The 20,084-nt window shown below is 43.0% G+C and overlaps 1 protein-coding gene across 1 annotated transcript in view; it reads left to right on the top strand.

The window, feature by feature from the left end:
* The window catches only part of LOC115089460 (synembryn-B-like), a 161,345-nt gene that overhangs the window by 7,707 nt on the left and 133,554 nt on the right, over positions 1 to 20,084 (top strand). The window contains exon 2 of the mRNA XM_029597551.1: positions 17,366 to 17,469. Coding sequence (XP_029453411.1) covers positions 17,371 to 17,469 — 99 coding nt within the window. The 5' untranslated portion in view covers positions 17,366 to 17,370. The remainder of the gene's footprint in view (positions 1 to 17,365; positions 17,470 to 20,084) is intronic.

The following is a 20,084-nucleotide window of genomic DNA, read 5'->3' as shown; positions in this document are numbered from 1 at the left end:
CTGCTGTCTTTATCACTGCTACTCTCCCCTGCACTGTCCCTGTGTCTCTCTCACTATTACTGCCATCGACTGTCAGTGCCTCTGAGTGTGCTTATCCCTGTCACTATCATTAGGAGTGTCACTGTGACTCTCCCTGCCCCCTGCTGTCTTTAGCACTGCTACTCTCCCCTGCACTGTCCCTGTGACTCTCACTATTACTGCCATCGACTGTCAGTGCCTCTGAGTGTGCTTATCCCTGTCACTATCATTAGGAGTGTCACTGTGACTCTGCCTGCCTCCTGCTGTCTTTAGCACTGCTACTCTCCCCTGCACTGTCCCTGTGACTCTCTCACTATTACTGCCATCGACAGTCAGTGCCTCTGAGTGTGCTTATCCCTGTCACTATCATTAGGAGTGTCACTGTGACTCTCCCTGTCCCCTGCTGTCTTTATCACTGCTACTCTCCCCTGCACTGTCCCTGTGTCTCTCTCACTATTACTGCCATCGACAGTCAGTGCCTCTGAGTGTGCTTATCCCTGTCACTATCATTAGGAGTGTCACTGTGACTCTCCCTGCCTCCTGCTGTCTTTATCACTGCTACTCTCCCCTGCACTGTGCCTGTGTCTCTCTCACTATTACTGCCATCGACAGTCAGTGCCTCTGAGTGTGCTTATCCCTGTCACTATCATTAGGAGTGTCACTGTGACTCTCCCTGCCTCCTGCTGTCTTTAGCACTGCTACTCTCCCCTGCACTGTCCCTGTGACTCTCTCACTATTACTGCCATCGACAGTCAGTGCCTCTGAATGTGCTTATCCCTGTCACTATCATTAGGAGTGTCACTGTGACTCTCCCTGCCTCCTGCTGTCTTTAGCACTGCTACTCTCCCCTGCACTGTCCCTGTGTCTCTCTCACTATTACTGCCATCGACAGTCAGTGCCTCTGAGTGTGCTTATCCCTGTCACTATCATTAGGAGTGTCACTGTGACTCTCCCTGCCTCCTGCTGTCTTTAGCACTGCTACTCTCCCCTGCACTATCCCTGTGACTCTCACTATTACTGCCATCGACTGTCAGTGCCTCTGAGTGTGCTTATCCCTGTCACTATCATTAGGAGTGTCACTGTGACTCTCCCTGCCTCCTGCTGTCTTTAGCACTGCTACTCTCCCCTGCACTATCCCTGTGACTCTCTCACTATTACTGCCATCGACTGTCAGTGCCTCTGAGTGTGCTTATCCCTGTCACTATCATTAGGAGTGTCACTGTGACTCTGCCTGCCTCCTGCTGTCTTTAGCACTGCTACTCTCCCCTGCACTGTCCCTGTGACTCTCTCACTATTACTGCCATCGACTGTCAGTGCCTCTGAGTGTGCTTATCCCTGTCACTATCATTAGGAGAGTCACTGTGACTCTCCCTGCCTCCTGCTGTCTTTAGCACTGCTACTCTCCCCTGCACTGTCCCTGTGACTCTCTCACTATTACTGCCATCGACTGTCAGTGCCTCTAAGTGTGCTTATCACTGTCACTATCATTAGGAGTGTCACTGTGACTCTGCCCGCCCCCTGCTGTCTTTATCACTGCTACTCTCCCCTGCACTGTCCCTGTGTCTCTCTCACTATTACTGCCATCGACTGTCAGTGCCTCTGAGTGTGCTTATCCCTGTCACTATCATTAGGAGTGTCACTGTGACTCTCCCTGCCTCCTGCTGTCTTTAGCACTGCTACTCTCCCCTGCACTGTCCCTGTGACTCTCTCACTATTACTGCCATCGACTGTCAGTGCCTCTGAGTGTGCTTATCCCTGTCACTATCATTAGGAGTGTCACTGTGACTCTCCCTGCCTCCTGCTGTCTTTAGCACTGCTACTCTCCCCTGCACTGTCCCTGTGTCTCTCTCACTATTACTGCCATCGACTGTCAGTGCCTCTGAGTGTGCTTATCCCTGTCACTATCATTAGGAGTGTCACTGTGACTCTCCCTGCCCCCTGCTGTCTTTAGCACTGCTACTCTCCCTCACTGTCCCTGTGACTCTCTCACTATTACTGCCATCGACTGTCAGTGCCTCTGAGTGTGCTTATCCCTGTCACTATCATTAGGAGTGTCACTGTGACTCTCCCTGCCCCCTGCTGTCTTTATCACTGCTACTCTCCCCTGCACTGTCCCTGTGACTCTCTCACTATTACTGCCATCGACTGTCAGTGCCTCTGAGTGTGCTTATCCCTGTCACTATCATTAGGAGTGTCACTGTCACTCTCCCTGCCTCCTGCTGTCTTTAGCTCTGCTACTCTCCCCTGCACTGTCCCTGTGTCTCTCTCACTATTACTGCCATCGACTGTCAGTGCCTCTGAGTGTGCTTATCCCTGTCACTATCATTAGGAGTGTCACTGTGACTCTGCCCGCCCCCTGCTGTCTTTAGCTCTGCTACTCTCCCCTGCACTGTCCCTGTGACTCTCTCACTATTACTGCCATCGACAGTCAGTGCCTCTGAGTGTGCTTATCCCTGTCACTATCATTAGGAGAGTCACTGTGACTCTCCCTGCCTCCTGCTGTCTTTATCACTGCTACTCTCCCCTGCACTGTCCCTGTGTCTCTCTCACTATTACTGCCATCGACTGTCAGTGCCTCTGAGTGTGCTTATCCCTGTCACTATCATTAGGAGTGTCACTGTGACTCTCCCTGCCTCCTGCTGTCTTTATCACTGCTACTCTCCCCTGCACTGTCCCTGTGACTCTCTCACTATTACTGCCATCGACTGTCAGTGCCTCTGAGTGTGCTTATCCCTGTCACTATCATTAGGAGTGTCACTGTGACTCTCCCTGCCTCCTGCTGTCTTTAGCACTGCATCTCTCCCCTGCACTGTCCCTGTGACTCTCTCACTATTACTGCCATCGACTGTCAGTGCCTCTGAGTGTGCTTATCACTGTCATGTCACTAGCAATGTTTGGGTCTGTAACATTATCATCATGTTCACTCAGTGTCTCATGTATTGTCACTAACATGGTCTCTCTGTTTCTTTTACTGAGCGTCATTATCTCAAATTTTCATCAGCTTTGTTTCTGGGCATGTTACGGTCACTGATTATCAATCTCTATCAAAAGCTTTTTGTTGCTGCGTCAGTCACGGATTGTTCTGTACCCCTTTGTCACAGACTGCAGGGGTAGCAGTAGTCAATCTGCTAACAATAATACTCCCTGAACAGAGGAATCTATAATAGTATATAGTATAGAATCCAATACAAAATTATTACAGTCAGGCTGATACAGTATAGTACAGTGCGCTCTGGGTTTAGCCTATTAGTCATTCCCGCGCGATTCAGAAAGTAAAATGTGCAGCCAAGCCGCACATTTTACTTTCAGAAATTAACGCCTACCCAAAGGTAGGCGTTAATTTCTGCCGGCGCCAGGGAAGTGTACAGAAAAGCAGTAAAAACTGCTTTTCTGTATGCCCTTCGACTTAATATCATAGCGATATTAAGTCGGAGGCCCCCAAAAAAAAAAATTAAAAAAAAAATAAATTTAAAATCGGCCCGGAAGACGACGCTCAATTATGCCGGCATCCGTTTTCCGAACCTGTGGCTGTCAGCGGGTTTGAGAACCGACGCTGGCAAAATTGAGTGTTGGCTGTCAAACCCGCTGTCAGCCGCCGCTCCTGTCAAAAAGGCGCTAGGGACGCACTAGTGTCCCTAGCACCTCTTTTTACCGCGGGCCCTAACTTGCATAGGCCACCCTCCTGTATCGCGCGCCCAGGAGAGTGGCCTGTGTGCGCGCCGGGAAAGCGGGCACTCGCTGGCTCTCCCACGCATTTTTCTGTATCGGCCTGAAAATGTTTAGAAAATCATTTATCATTGTAATACAAAAATAGTTTACTGTCTTTACATAATAAACGTATCATAAATCAACATATATTTTATCTGTAACATAATTGCGGCAACACACCCCATAGCAACCCAAAAATCCCATCAAAAATTTAAACCACATCCAAACATAAGAACATAAGAAATTGCCATGCTGGGTCAGACCAAGGATCCATCAAGCCCAGCATCCTGTTTCCAACAGTGGCCAATCCAGGCCATAAGAATCTGGCAAGTACCCAAACACTAAGAAGATCCCATGCTACTGAAGCAATTAATAGCAGTGGCTATTCCCTAAGTAAAATTGATTAATAGCCATTAATGGACTTCTCCTCCAAGAACTTATCCAAACCTTTTTTGAACCCTGCTACACTAACTGCACTAACCACATCCTCTGGCAACAAATTCCAGAGCTGTATTGTGCGTTGAGTGAAAAAGAACTTTCTCCGATTAGTCTTAAATGTGCTACTTGCTAACTTCTAGTCCTAGTCCTTCTATTATTCGAAAGTGAAAATAACTGAGTCACATCTACTCGTTCAAGACCTCTCATGATCTTAAAGACCTCTATCATATCCCCCCTCAGCCGTCTCTTCTCCAAGCTGAAAAGTCCTAACCTCTTCAGCCTTTCCTCATAGGGGAGCTGTACCATTCCCTTTATCATTTTGGTTGCCCTTCTCTGTACCTTCTCCATCGCAACTATATCTTTTTTGAGATGCGGCGACCAGAATTGTACACAGTATTCAAGGTGCGGTCTCACCATGGAGCGATATAGAGGCATTATGACATTTTCCGTTCTATTAACCATTCCCTTCCTAATAATTCCTAACATTCTATTTGCTTTTTTGACTGCTGCAGCACACTGAACTGACGATTTTAAAGTATTATCCACTATGATGCCTAGATCTTTTTCCTGGGTGGTAGCTCCTAATATGGAACCTAACATCGTGTAACTACAGGAAAAGGTTATTTTTCCCAATATGCAACACCTTGCACTTGTCCACATTAAATTTCATCTGCCATTTGGATGCCCAATCTTCAAGTCTTGCAAGGTCCTCCTGTAATGTATCACAGTCTGCTTGTGATTTAACTACTCTGAATAATTTTGTATCATCCGCAAATTTGATAACCTCACTCGTCGTATTCCTTTCCAGATCATTTATATATATATTGAAAAGCACCGGTCCAAGTACAGATCCTTGAGGCACTCCACTGTTTACCCTTTTCCACTGAGAAAATTGTCCATTTAATCCTACTCTCTGTTTCCTGTCTTTTAACCAGCTTGTAATCCACGAAAGGACATCGCCTCCTATCCCATGACTTTTTAGTTTTCGTAGAAGCCTCTCATGAGGACTCTGTCAAACGCCTTCTGAAAATCCAAATACACTACATCTATTGGTTCACCTTTATCCACATGTTTATTAACCCCTTCAAAAAAATGAAGCAGATTTGTTAGGCAAGACTTCCCTTGGGTAAATCCATGTTGACTATGTTCCATTAAATCATGTCTTTCTATATGCTCTACGATTTTGATCTTGTGAATAGTTTCCACTATTTTTTCCGGCACTGAAGTCAGGCTCACTGGTCTATAGTTACCCGGATTGCCCCTGGAGCCTTTTTTAAATATTGGGGTTACATTGGCCACCCTCCAGTCTTCAGGTACAATGGATGATTTTAATGATAGGTTACAAATTTTAACTAATAGATCAGAAATTTCATTTTTTAGTTCCTTCAGAACCCTAGGATGCATAACATCCGGTCCAGGTGATTTGCTACTCTTTAGTTTGTCAATCTGGCCTACTACATCTTCCAGGTTCACAGTTCAGTTCGTCTGACTCATCACCCCTGAAAACCATCTCTGGAACTGGTATCTCCCCAACATCCTCATTAGTAAACACGGAGGCAAAGAATTCATTTAGTCTTTCTGAAATGGCCTTATCTTCCCTAAGAGCCCCTTTAACCCCTCTGTCATCTAATGGTCCAACCGACTCCCTCACAGGTTTCTTGCTTTGGATATATTTAAAAAAGTTTTTATTATGAGTTTTTGCCTCTATGGCCAATTTCATTTCAAATTCTCTCTTCGCCTGTCTTATCAATGTTTTACACTTTGCTTGACAATGCTTATGTTTTATCCTATTTTCTTCAGATGGATCCTTCTTCCAATTTTTGAAGGATGTTTTCTTTGCTAAAATAGCCTCTTTACCTCACCTTTTAACCATGACGGTAATCGTTTTGCCTTCCTTCCACCTTTCTTAAGGCGTTGAATACATATGGACTGCGCCTCTAGGATTGTATTTTTAAACAATGTCCATGCCTGTTGAACACTTTTAACCTTTGCAGCTGCACCTTTCAGTTTTTTTCTATTTTGCTCATTTTATCAAAGTTTCCCTTTTTAAAATTTAGTGTTAGAGCTGCAGATTTACTTATTGTCCCCCTTCCAGTTACTAGTTTAAATTTGATCATGTTATGATCACTGTTGTCAAGTGGCTCCACCACCGTTACTTCTTTCACCAAATCTTGCGTTCCACTAAGAATTAAATCTAAAATAGCTCCCTCTCTTGTTGGTTCCTGAACCAATTGCTCCATGAAGCAATCATTTATTACATCCAGGAACTTTATGTCTCTAGCAAGTCCACACTCATACATACAATAAAACATACAAAATATCCAAAATAATCTAAAACTCTCTGAAACACTTATCGCTACTCATCCCACACTAAATCTTCAATATTATCAAACCATCTCGATCCTACTGCCGCTGTCTTCAATCCCTCCCAACAAGGTTCCTCGTTTCGCCTCAGAGGGCTTCATCAGGGGATACTTCTTGCACTGCTTACATCCGGGATCTCGCAAACAAGTATTCGGCACTGTAAATTAAAAAATACAAAAAAACCTCTTAAAATATCTTCCTCAATACTCCTATATTATATTTATATCAATTTAACTACCCAAAACTTACCTAAAAAAGAGCATTGGTATGAATTTTCACATCAGTTTGAGGATCTAAAGTTTTGTGTTTTGGGGCAGAGAAGAACCGATACCATCATGGCAGTGGACATTAGCTGCAGAAGATGGATCAACAATTCATATTTAAATGGAATACTGTAACACCTAATGGTTTAAACAAGGATGTAGAGTGGGAGGCATTTTATTGAGTTCATGTTTAGGCGAGTAGTAACTCTGTTTACGTTTGTGAGATACGGGGGCTTGGCATATGAGAGATAAACTGGATTGGAATGGCAGAGTGTCATGTTTTGATTGTTGATAAGATATGTGTATGATAGGTTGGTAATCTCTTCTATTGGTCGTTTGGAGGGCTGGGGATTATTTCTGATTGGTTTGTAAAGATTTTTAAAGATTGCCGCCGGAGAGTGTACTTGGATGGACCTGGGCATCTTTTGTGAACACGGGAATGTTATGCTGATTTTGAGACATGTTTTGTTTTTTGAATGGCGCTTTTGTAGTGAGGTAAGTTGTTGTGAGAAGTTTGAGTGAGTGGTTTAGTTTTTTGAATATACATATTGTTACGCTGGTTGGCCACGAACCACACGGCCGATCCCACTCACCTTCCAGCTGGGGAGGGTTTCCGGCACGGCTGCAGGCCAGAGGAGATGCCTGCAGCGCATTTCTCTTCGCTGCACGAACCTCCGACAAGGAGCCTTATTTATTTATTTATTTAAAAACTTTTATATACCGATTTTCACGGAGAGTATCCGACCAAAATGGTTCACAAGTTCAATTTATAACAAGGCAAAAATAATAAAAAATTAATAAATAAAAATAAAAATAAACAGAAAATAAATAAAAATATAGTAAAAGGTTTGAAAAAAAATACATCGTGTAAATATAATCCCTGACTCATTTAAAGAGCCTAAACTAAAAATTATTACAAAAAACAAGAAAAAGCCAGAAAATATACAAAAGTTAAAAAACCAGAAGCCATAAATTATTAAGTGATTAGAATAAGCAAGCTGTTAAGGGTCCAACATATCATAACCTGGTACTGACATTATGAGGAACTTTGAGGAAGGGTATTTTTTTCCTCAATTCTGGCATAAGCTATCGTGAATAGGTAGGTTTTCAAAGCCTTTTTAAATTCCTTGTGATCCGTAATAGATCTCAAGGTATTTGGAATCGAATTCCATAGAATGGGACCCGCCACAGAAAAAGCCCTCTCCCTAGTTATGTTTAGTCTAGCCAATCTGACAGTAGGCACATCAAGAAGATATTTGGAGGTAGACCTAAGTGCAGAGCCAGGTAGAATCCGGATCATGAATTAGTGTATGTATGAATGACAAAATTTTGTATTTCACCCTAAACTTAATGGGTAACCAGTGTAACCCATACAATACGGGGGTGATGTGATATCTCATAGGTACTCCTGTTAACAAACGAGCAGCAGTGTTCTGAATCTGTTGCAAAGGTCTTAAGGTGGAATCCGACAGACCCAGAAAAAGACTATTACAGTAATCTAGACCTGAGAAAATAATAGCTTGAATGACCATTTGAAAATCTGATTTAAATAGAAGAGGCTTTAGCCTTTTTATTGTCTGTAATTTAAAAAAAGAAGTCTTAATCAGATGAGAAATGTGATGAGTTAAGGACAAGTTGGAGTCTAATTGTATTCCCAAATTGCGAACTACTCTTTTTATCTCAATCACCTCTGTACCTAGTGTGACCGATGAAGGCGGACAGTTGATAGGATTTTCGATCACACTTAACAGGAGTAACTCCGTTTTTTTTTTAATTGAGTTTAAGCCTACTATGGCTTAGCCATTGTTCAATTGTCTTTACGTACAAATTACATAATGAGATGGTCTCTGTCCAAGATGTTTTATAAGGGACGTAAAGCTGTATGTCGTCGGCATAAATTCTAAATTGAAAGTCCAAGGCTGACAGTATCTGGCACAGTGGAAGAAGATATATATTAAACAACACTGGTGATAGAGAAGACCCCTGTGGCACCCCTGTTTTTTGAGTGTACAATTGTGATGATTTACCTTTAAAATTAACTTGCCAGCAACGGTCTGAAAAATAGCTCTCAAACCAGTTTAATACTGTACCTTGTAACCCTATACTTTGAAGTCTGGATAAGAGAATTCTATGATCAAGCGTATCGAACGCTGCAGATATGTCCAATAACACTAACAGATAGTCTATATTGGAATCGAATCCTCTTATATAGGTATCAAATGTAGAGAGAAGAAGGGTCTCAGTTGAGTAACCCTTTCTAAATCCGTGTTGATTTGGGTGTAAGATGTCATAATCTGATAAATATTCTCTTAACTGATACAAAACCGAGGATTCGATGATTTTTGATAAAGATGTCAAAGCCGCAATGGGCCTAAGGTTTGAAAGATCCATCATAGAAGAAGTTTTTTTCTTTTGAATAGGGGTAATGGAAGCTTGCTTCAGGTGACGAGGGAAGATTCCCGTTTCTAAAGATTGATTTATGATTGAACATACCAATTCTGGGAAATGAGCCGCCAGATCTTTAAATAAGTTACCAGAACAGGGGTTTAGGTGAGAGTTAGATGGCTTATGTTTACTGATTAGTCTTTGTACTGTCTCTATAGTAATTTTATCAAAAGAACTCCAAGTATGTACAACAGGTTGATCTGGATAAACAGGGTAGGGCAAGTTCTGAAAATCAATTATAATGTTTTCAATTTTTGATTGAAAAAATATGGCTATTTTATCACAGAAGCTATTATCAATTTCAGCAGACTCATGACTCGGGGAAGAAACTAAAGATTTAACAATGTTAAATAACACATGAGGATTTTTATTTGCTAGATTAATTTTATGTGCATAATATTTCTTTTTTTCTGCATTAATCTCAGATCTATACACTCTTAACTGAGCAAAATAACTATTTTTTGTGTGAGAATTTTTATGTTTTCTCCATAGACGCTCCTTTTTTCTTAACAGTATTTTTTGCTTACGTAATGAGTCTGTAAACCAAGGGTTCTTTACTTTCCTCTTGTATCATAATAGTTTTTGCAGGAGCTATTGTATTTAGTGTATCTTTTATAGTATTGTTCCAACATTCAAGAGTATTTTCGATATCATTTTGCATTATTGTATCTAACTTGTCAGACAATTCTGTAAGAAATTCCTCATTAGTAAATTTTCTTCTAACTTCAACCATTTTTTTTTGTAGTATTGTCCCTATGTTGATTCTGTATATTTACTGGGAAAAAGATTAAATGATGATCAGACCAAGGTACTTCTTCATTCTTCACCTTATCTAGGGGTATTGTGAAAACTGTGGGATTATAAAATACTAAGTCTAATGTATTACCTTTTTTATGAGTAGGTGAAGAAATTAATTGTAGCCAACCTAAACCTTTCATAGCTTCCAAAAATGCAATGGTAGACATAGACTTATTTAACACATTCACATGCATATTAAAATCACCTATTAAAATAGTATTTTCAAAATTCAAATTCATTGTAGTGATAAGTTCTAAAAACTTAGATAACTGAGTTTCTAAGGTAGTAGGAGGACAATACATAATCACTATATTTAGAAGGGAAGTTGTGATTATGAGCATTTCAAATGGGTCTATATCTACGATTATTTTCTTACTCGGTTTAAGGGATGCTTTTCTAAGGGCAACAATTCCTCCTCCTTTACGTTTTACTCTAGACTGGGAAAAAATAACATATTCTTTCGAACATAGACTATTTAATAGGACCGTATCTGATTCTGCTAACCAGGATTCGGTTATTAATAGGAAATCCGGTTTCTTATCTTTAACAATATCTGCAAAAATTGGAATTTTTTGTCTAATAGACTGTGCATTACAGTACATAATCGTTACAACAGTAAAAAGGACAGAGTATGTTACCATTGCCGGGCTAATAGGACACAGACATTGCCTATTAATACTTTTTGATTTATAGTATGGGTTAAGAATCTTAATGTAAGGACTGTACCGTCCCTGTCCCATTATGGTATGGATATCCATAGTGTAGATGTACTTTCTCGGTGTCTCTCGGATCTCGCGAAGGGGCTCGCCCCTTTGACTCGCTCCTTCGACGCGCGACGCCTCCAATTTCGCCGCGACTTAATCTCAGCGTCTCCCCTTGATGACGTTTCGAGTTGGGGGCGTGTCCAGCCTGAGCTGGATCGCTGAAGCGCGGGAAGGGTGTTAGGAGATCCCAGATAGCTTTCAGAAGCTTCACCACTCAATAAAATCACAGTCTCTGGTTAGTAGCAAGGAGGACAAGGCCAAAAAGTAGCCCCTCCGATTTCGCCACGACTTTATCTCAGCGTCTCCCCTTGTTTTGCGGTAAAGACCCTGCCGCCGTTCCCTGCTCTGCCCGCGGTCCTTCTTAGGTGCGTGCTCGTGCTACTAGGACTACATTTAAAGGGCCCAAGGCGGGAACCCTAGGGTGAACCCCGGTTGATGACGTCACTTCCTGGGACTACTTAACTCCTTCCTGGCTTTTCCCACTTTGACTTGGCAAAGAGATCCTTCCTTGCTAACTCCGCCTCACTTCCTGAGGATCCTGTGTTCCAGTTCCTGCTTCCAGCGTGGACGTCTCAGGTACCCGCTCCTCGGGGGCCTCTCTCTCGTCCTGGCTATCTGCTCCTCGGAGGGCCTGTTGCCTGGAACCCTACCTGCTCCATTACCTGGGGCTTCCCTGGAACTTCCCGGGTACTCCACTCTGTGGATCATTTCTGCTCTACCAAGTGCCTCCCTGGTGTACCCCGCGCTGCGGGCCATTACCATCCTTCTGAGGACCTCACTGGCGCACCCTGCCTTGCGGACCGCTATCAGCTCTGCCAACGACCCTCACCGGCGTACTCTGCTCTGCGGGCCAGTACCATCTCTACCAAGGGTCTCATCTATGTACCTCACTCTGCGAACTGCTGTCATCTCTACTGAGGGTTCCACCAGCATACCCTGCTCTGCGGGTTAGTACCATCTCTACCGAGGACATTCTTGGTGCACCCCTCGCTGCGGCCACTGCCATCTCTACAGGAGACGTCTCCAGAGTATATACTCCACAGGCCACCACCAACGCTACGGAGGTATTCTCTCTGGGTATATCCCACTCCACCGACCCTGTGTGACCTCCTCTCTGGCACCCCCTGCTCTGTGGGTAGTGGTTATATCTCTTTAATAAAGACTCTATACTGCTCCTGTGTCTTACCTCGGCTGAGACCTAGCCTGACGACAGTGAGGCTCATGGGGCTTCTCCCCGTGGGCGGTACCACCTCTCAGTGCGGTCCAGGGTTCACACACCAACTGGGCTTACAGAATCCAAACAGATTGCCAAGTCCATGAACCCGGCACAGATCTTCGCCATCCAGGCCATTCCCAGTCTGGCCCAACAAATCTCGGAACAGCAGAAGTATCTAGATACCTTGGCTTCTTCCTTCGACTGCCTAAACGCCCGCCTGGATTCTCAATCAGGTGATTTGGCGGTACTTAAATCCATTCCCGGCCTTATCCAGAAACTCCAGAATCTTCAGTCAACCTTGGAGTTGGTAGTGGCAGACGTTAACCGTCTTGCTGCCTGCCAAGTCGTGCTGACTCAACTCAATGTGCCACCTCCACTCCCGGCACCTCTCACACTAGTTTTGGATCTGGGTAGAGCGTCTATTTAGCTGCGGTACCACCGCGTTACTTGGGAGACCCTAAGCCGTGTCATGGATTTTTAAACCAATGTTACATGCACTTCACCTTGAAACCAGCATTGTTACCAGATGAATCGGTTAAAACGACCTTTATACTGTCCCTTTACCTCTATGGTGACTCCCTCCGGGTCTGATGGACAGCTGGCTGCCATGGCGTCTCCATGCCGTCTCCCTCCAGCGTCTCCGGAACTTCTCGACGCTGCAACTCCGCCATCTTGTCCTGATGCCTAGGGCGTGCGCGTCCCGACTCTTGTACCAGCAAGGGCGCGAACCTCAGGGGCGTCCCCCTGAGATGACTTCATCTACTTCCAATATTTAAAGGTCTTTGAAAACGCTAACAAATCAAGTTAGCAAGGATTCATCCAAGCTACTCTGCCTCCTTGGACTTACCAGGGGTACTCATTCCTCAGGGGCCTTGCTCTTTTCTTTATTTTTTAGATTACAGATAGGAATCGGTACTCACTCCTCGAGGGCCCATGTTCCTGAACACTCTGAAGATTCTCTACTGCCTGGAAGCGATCGCAGATACAGACATGTGTGAGTTACTATTTCAGATTACAGATAGGAACCGGTACTCGCTCCTCGAGGGCCCATGTTCCTGGACACTCTGAAGATTCTCTATTGCCTGGAAGCTATCACTGTTACAAACAACTGTGAGCTACCATTGCTCTCTCAGAGCTTTCCCTGGAACCAGGTACTCGCTCCTTGAGGGCTTAATCCTTTCCAGCTCCTGAGCTTACTTGAAACCTTTCGTGAGTTTTGTCATCTAGTTCTATTCATGAACTCTGCCTATTCACTTTCTACAGTTTCTCAACAGCTCAGCCATCCTGGGATTGCTGTTCCAGTACCTGAGGGACTTCAGCCCTGCCGGGCATATCAGTTCACTACTGCCACCTCTGGTGGTTTCTAATAACCCGCTTAATGAAAGAACTAATGTGTGTCTGTCTCCATACTCCAGCCTAGCTGGTGGTCCCGCTCGGGGTATCCTCCCGGGAGCGTGGTCATCTGCCATCGGCCCAGGGATCCACCCACAACTATTACAGATTGCTCCTCCCATCAAGCATCTTCTCCATAACAGATTGCTAACTAGAGCAGCAGATATACAACAGATTGCTAACTCCAGCAACTCAGTTCCTAACAGATTGCTAACTCCTCCCTTTTCAGGAGCCCGCAACACAGATTCATAAAACCTTCTTAGGCGCGTGCGCGCGCTACTAGGACTACATTTAAAGGGCCCAGGGCGGGAACCCTAGGGCGAGCCCCGGTTGATGACGTCACTTCCTGAGACTACTTAGCTCCTTCCTGGCTTGTCCCACTTTGACTTGGCAAAGAGATCCTTCCTTGTTAACTCCGCCTCACTTCCTGAGGATCCTGTGTTCCAGTTCCTGCTTCCAGCGTGGACGTCTCAGGTACTCGCTCCTCGGGGGCCTCTCTCTCGTCCTGGCTATCCACTCCTCGGAGGGCCTGTTGCCTGGAACCCTGCCTGCTCCATTACCCGGGGCTTCCCTGGAACCAACGCTGCTCGCTTGTAAGTACTCCGCTCTGCAGATCACTTCTGCTCTATCAAGTGCCTCTCTGGTGTACTCCGCACTGCGGGCCATTACCATCCTTCTGAGGACCTCACTGGCGCACCCTGCCTTGTGGACCATTATCAGCTCTGCCGACGACCCTCACCGGCGTCCCCTGCTCTTGGGCCAGTTCCATCTCTACCAGGGGTCTCATCTATGCACCTCGCTCTGTGAACCGCTGTCATCTCAACTGAATGTTCCACCAGCATACCCTGCTCTGTGTGTCAGTACCATCTCTACCGAGGACATTCTTGGTGTACCCCGCACTACGGGCCACTACCATATTATCAAGGACATTCTTGGTGTACCCCGCGCTGAGGGCCTCTTCCATCTCTACAGGAGACTTCTCCAGAGTACATACTTCACGGACCACCACCAATGCTACGGAGGTATTCCCTCTATATCCCACTCCACCGACCCTGTGTCTCTGGGTCTGTGTGACCTCCTCTCTGGCACCCCCAGCTCCGCGGGTAGTGCTTCTATCTCTTTAATAAAGACTCTATACTGCTCCTGTGTCTTACCTCGGCTGAGACCTAGCCTGCCTACAGTGAGGCTCACGGGGCTCCTCCCCGTGGATGGTACCACCTCTCACTGCAGTCCAGGGTTCACACACCATCTGAGCTTACAGAATCCTAACACATATGCCTTTATTTTTTGATTCAGTTGCCACGCAATACTTTGAAGAACAGCGGCAGGGAAGAGCATATTAAAGTACAGTTATTGAAGGATTTGAAATGTATTTTTTGCTGACTTAGAGATGAGAATCGTTATCTGAATGAGCCTAAGTTGTTGGAGGATATTTGAATAAATGGTTTAGTTCTTTGAATACATACAAATTAAATTTTCCATTTTGGTTTAAGGATATTAGGCACACCCTGCTTTGAAGAACAGTGGCAGGGTTGTGTATATTAGAGTGAAGTCATTGAGGAATTTGAAGTGCATTTAATGCGGGTTTAATTAATTTTTTGGTATGTATCCTTTTTATATTATGTTATTGTTCGGTATTGATTATTAATATATGGGTTATGTTTTTGTGACAGTGAGTGTTCAACAGGTTATTAATTGGGTATTGTGGCTGCACTTGTGCACATCTTTTTTAGGTAAGTTTTGGGTAGTTAAATTGATATAAATATAAGATAGGAGTATTGAGGAAGATATTTTTAGAGGTTTTTTGTATTTTTTAATTTACAGTGCCGATTACTTGTTTGCGAGATCCCCGATGTGAGCCGTGCAAGAAGTATCCCCTGATGAAGCCCATTGAGGCAAAACGAGGAATCTTGTTGGGAGGGATTGAAGACACTGGCAGTAGGATCGAGGTGGTTTGATAATATTGAGGGTTTAGTGTGGGACGAGTAGTGATAAGTGTCTCAGAGAGTTTTAGATTATTTTGGATATTTTGTTTTATTAATGTATGAGGTATGAGTGTAGTATGTTTGGATGTGGTTTAAATTTTTAATGAGATTTTTGGGTTGCTATGGGGTGTGTTGCCACAATTATGTGTTAGATAAAATATATGTTGATTTATGATACGTTTATTATGTAAAGACAGCAAAAATATTTTTGTATTACAATGGTAAATGATTTTCTAAACATATTGTAATCATTTTGTATTGGATTATATACTATATCCTATTACAGATCCCTCTGTTCAGGGTGTATTATTGTTGTTGGTATACAGAGGGAGTTATTTACTCCTGAGTTTTGTACCAGTAGTCAATCTGCTGCCAGAGGCACGGGTTGAAATGGCAACCCTCTCTCCCATGGTTTGAGGACTTAGAGTGAGGGATGGTCCCCCATGGGGGTTTGCTCTGCTGAAAGGGCGGGATTGGGGCCCCTGCTTTTTTACCTGCTTAAACCCCACCCGGTGTAGGGACGCTTGGGTACATCCCAGGAATCTGGACTGATCTGGGTACATCCGGGGAAAGGAAAATTGGTTCTTACCTGCTAATTTCCACAGATCAGTCCAGACTCCCACCCGAGTTTGGAGAATCCACTTGATCTGTGGTTTTTTATATATAAGCTGAAGTATTTCAATTGGCTTTTGTGGCTCAGGTGATGGTTGAGATACTCAAAAAATAATAATAATCCATAGAAGGCTAGTGAAAGATAACAACAACCAAATTTGAAAATTCTTTTACTGAAACAGAACAAAAATATTCAAAAGAATATCTTGGATTCTTGGACAAATGTTAAGAAGGAGGAAAAGACCTCAGATCTCTGGCGCATACTATCTCAGCTGATTTGAAAATATCATTGTTTTTCTGATCATGGGTCAAAAAACCTCCATCCAACATATTAAAGGGATTTTTTGAAAATTTAATTAAAAAAAAAGTTTGGATTAGAAAAACACTGACATCTTCAAGTCGGCTGAGATAGTATGCCAGATCTCTGAGGTCTTTTCCTCCTTCTTAACATTTGTCCAAGAATCCAAGATATTCTTTTGAATATTTTTGTTCTCTTTCAGGTGATGGTTGCACCTACTGACTTATATTGTTATAAGGATCGTTCAGATTTTTAGATTCTTTCTTCTACTGCTCATTCAGTGGGAAATGTTTTGTTAGGTTACGTTGAGTTTTTCCATCTGTTTTCCATCTTGGTTTGGGTACAGGTCAATACTAATGGACCATAGGTGGCACACCAGGTTAAGTGACAGTGTCAGTAAAACTTTCTCTGTCTCCATCTGCTGGAAGGAAGGCAAAACCCAGGAATCTGGACTGATCTGTCGTACTACAGGAACAAAACTTAGCAGGTAAGAGCCAATTTTCCTTTAACTCTGTTGCTGCTGTCTGTGACTGTCTTTGCAGGTCCCTGTCACTGACAGTTTTTATGAGTAACTGGTTAAGGCTAATGACTATGTTTGTGATTCTGTGAGTGTAACTCAGTATGTCTCAGAGTCTTTGACTATCTGTGGTGTTTCAATGGATATCAGTGTCTGCGACTTTGAGTCTCTGACTCTGATTGTATTTCAGTGTCACTGTTTCCTGCAGCCTTGACATATCCTTATTTGATCTTATATATTGTTGATGGGTACTGTAGATCTTTGTTGATATTGAAAAAACACGTTGCATTGAAAATTAAATTTTGCAACGTATTTTTTCAATATAAACAAGTTGTTGATCGCTGGACAATTTACAAATTTGATGTTGGTATCTAAACAGTAGATCTTTGACATCTGTGAGTATCACTGGTTGTCTCTGATTCTCTTAGAATATCATTTGTCTCTGAGGAGTTGTGGGAGCCTCTCCCTGCTGCTCCTTCCACTTTGCTCTTTTGGTGTCTCTCAGTTCCTGCTTGTTCACTTTCTTCTTCTTCTTCTGCTATTTTAGCATACATGGAAGAGAAACTAGAGCTGGACTTGGTCTTAGCCGTGCTTCTGTCAGGAGCTTCTGAAGAGGACATAGAGACTTCCCTGGCAGCCTACTACAAACAGGTAAAAATGAATAATTATGGCAGATAATATTAATATTAATAATCAGTGTCATACAGTAATTATTTGTAACTACCGGTAGTAGTCAAGGTAGGTCATTCATTGCCTCACCCAGGAACTCGTGTCTTCGTGCTTCTTCTCCGTATCCTATTTTTGATATGAAACCATACCGTTTGATGATCACTGGTGCTGAGGTGGGCACCCACCTGGTCATTAGAGACATTATCTCCATTAGTGAGTACTAAATAGAGTATAGCTCCCTCCCTCGTGGGTTCCATTACCATTTGTTTGAACAGAGCCCCTTGCAGGGCATCCACTATCTCTCTACTATTGTTAGATTCTGCAGAAGGGATTCTCTCCAGTCTACATCCGGCAGATTAAAGTCTCCAACAATCACCACTTCTCCATTCTTTCCCATCTTTTGGATGACTTCAACCAGATCTCTGTCAAGCTCTTCCTTTTGATTTGGAGGCCTGTAAACCACTCCAATAAAAATAAGGGTTAGTAACTTGTGGTATCCTTCCTTGATTTTGTTAGTTATGTGGATCCTGAAAGATAGCTCGCTGTTGATGAATCCTGGGTTTTGAGCATGCGTGACTGGTGAGATGGATATTTTTTGGTTCTCAGTTTTAAGTGGTGGTGTGGGTGATTTGTTGTTATTTCTGTCAAGGATGAGTATTTCTGTTTTCTCTATGTTTATTATGAGTTTTAAATCAGTTAATAGCTGTTTAATTTCTGTGAGGTACATAGCTATTTTTTGTAAGTTTCTTCCAAGGTGTTATTTATTGGGATAAGTATTTGTATATCATCTGCATATAGGAAGTGGGTCAGACCAAGGTGATCTAGCAGGTGACATATTGGAAGAAGATAGATGTTGAAGAGTGTTGCGGATAGTGCTGATCCTTGGGGAACTCCTGTGTTGAGGTTTATTTTCTTTGAGAGGGTATTGTTGAATATTACTTGGAAGCTTCTGTGTGATAAGTAGGATGAAAACCATTGTACAGTTTTGCCAGATGCTCCTAATTCAGACAGTCTTTGGAGAAGGATTGTGTGGTTTACTGTATCAAATGCAGCTGATAAATCCAGGAGAATCAGCAAGTAGCTTTGGCCGCTGTCAAATCCTCTGAGTATGGTGTTGTTTAATGAGAGGAGTAGTGTTTCTGTGCTTAGGTTTTTCCTGAAGCCAAATTGTGAGGGGTGTAGTATGTTGTTCATTTCTAGGTGAGCTGGGAGTGGACTATTTTTTCTATGATCTTGGCAATGAAAGGTAGGTTGGATATGGGTTGGTAGTTTAGTAGGTTTTCAGGGTCTAGGTTGTCTTTTTTATTAAGGGTTTGATTATTGCTGACTTTAGACATTCCAGGTAATTTCCTTCAGTGAGGGATAGGTTAACTATGTCAGTTATCGTTTTGGTTATTGAGGTCTCGATCAATTTGATTGTTGGTATGGGGATGCTGTCGATGGGGTGATTTGCTGGATTCATTTTTTTGATGATTGTTTGGATTTCCAGTGAGGAGGCCGGGTCGAAGTTCGACCAGTTTGTTGTTGTTTTATGTGTCACTTTTACGTTTTGGGTGTTTGTGTTGAGATTGTTATTTATTAGATTCTTAATTTTCTCGTTAAAGAAGTCTGCGAATTTGTTGCATTTATTTATGTCAGGTGGTATTCCCAGCTCAATTGATGCTTTGATAAGGTTCTGCACAATGGAGAATAGCATTCTGGGGTTATGTTGGTATTTATTTATTTTGCTCGAGAAGAATTCTTTCTTGGCATTGTGGATACGTTTTTTATAGTAGGCTAGGTGGGTTCGATAGGTGTTGAGAAGTTGGGTTGTTTTGTTCCTACGCCAGGTTTTCTCTTTTTTTCTAAGTTCTCATTTGGCTGCTCTTATGTTGTCGTTGTACCATTGGTTTTGATGTTTTGGATTTTTTAATGTTTTTTTGATGATTGGGTTTATGTTGTCTGCAATAGATTTGGTAATATTGAGCCATGAAGTTGTGGCCTTTTCAGTGTTTGATAAGTCTATGTTTGTGAGTTCTGGTTGAAGTTTTTGTTGACGTGTTCAATATCAAAAGGAGGATGGTATGTGATTGTCATTAGGCTGTTTTGTTCCATTGTTAGTTTCGAGTTGTATGTCAGGGTGGACTGTATTAGAGAGTGGTCTGACCAGGGGATTTCTGTTATCAATGAGCATTATCTTGATAGGGAAACGTTAAGGTCAATATTCAAAAGACATTTAGATGGTTAATGTAATAGTTATCTATCTAAATGGATTACCTGGCTATATTTAGCCCTTGTCCAGTTAAATTCTAGGCGGGTAACTAATTCTACCTGGCTAGAATTTAGCTGAATAAGAAGGGACAATTTCTGGGGGGGAAGGAAGCATTTTGGGGCAACCCAGAGTTAGCCGCATAAGTTATGCTATATGGCGAAAGTTGGCCGGGTTGTCTGGAGAAAGATTTGTTTTTTTCAGAAGAGGTTTCAGGATGGCAAGTTTGAGGGGGTCAGGGACTAGGCCCTGAGCTAGGGAGCAATTGATGATTTGGGCAATGGGCTTGGTGATGGCTTGAGAGCTGGTGATGAGAAGGTTGGCTGGGATCGCATTGAGAGGATGAGAA

Source organism: Rhinatrema bivittatum, chromosome 4 (genome assembly GCF_901001135.1).
Source record: "Rhinatrema bivittatum chromosome 4, aRhiBiv1.1, whole genome shotgun sequence".
In the NCBI taxonomy this organism is placed as follows: domain Eukaryota; kingdom Metazoa; phylum Chordata; class Amphibia; order Gymnophiona; family Rhinatrematidae; genus Rhinatrema; species Rhinatrema bivittatum.
The sequence above is the reverse complement of the archived record's forward strand: the minus strand, read 5'-3'. Positions and strand labels throughout refer to the sequence as shown.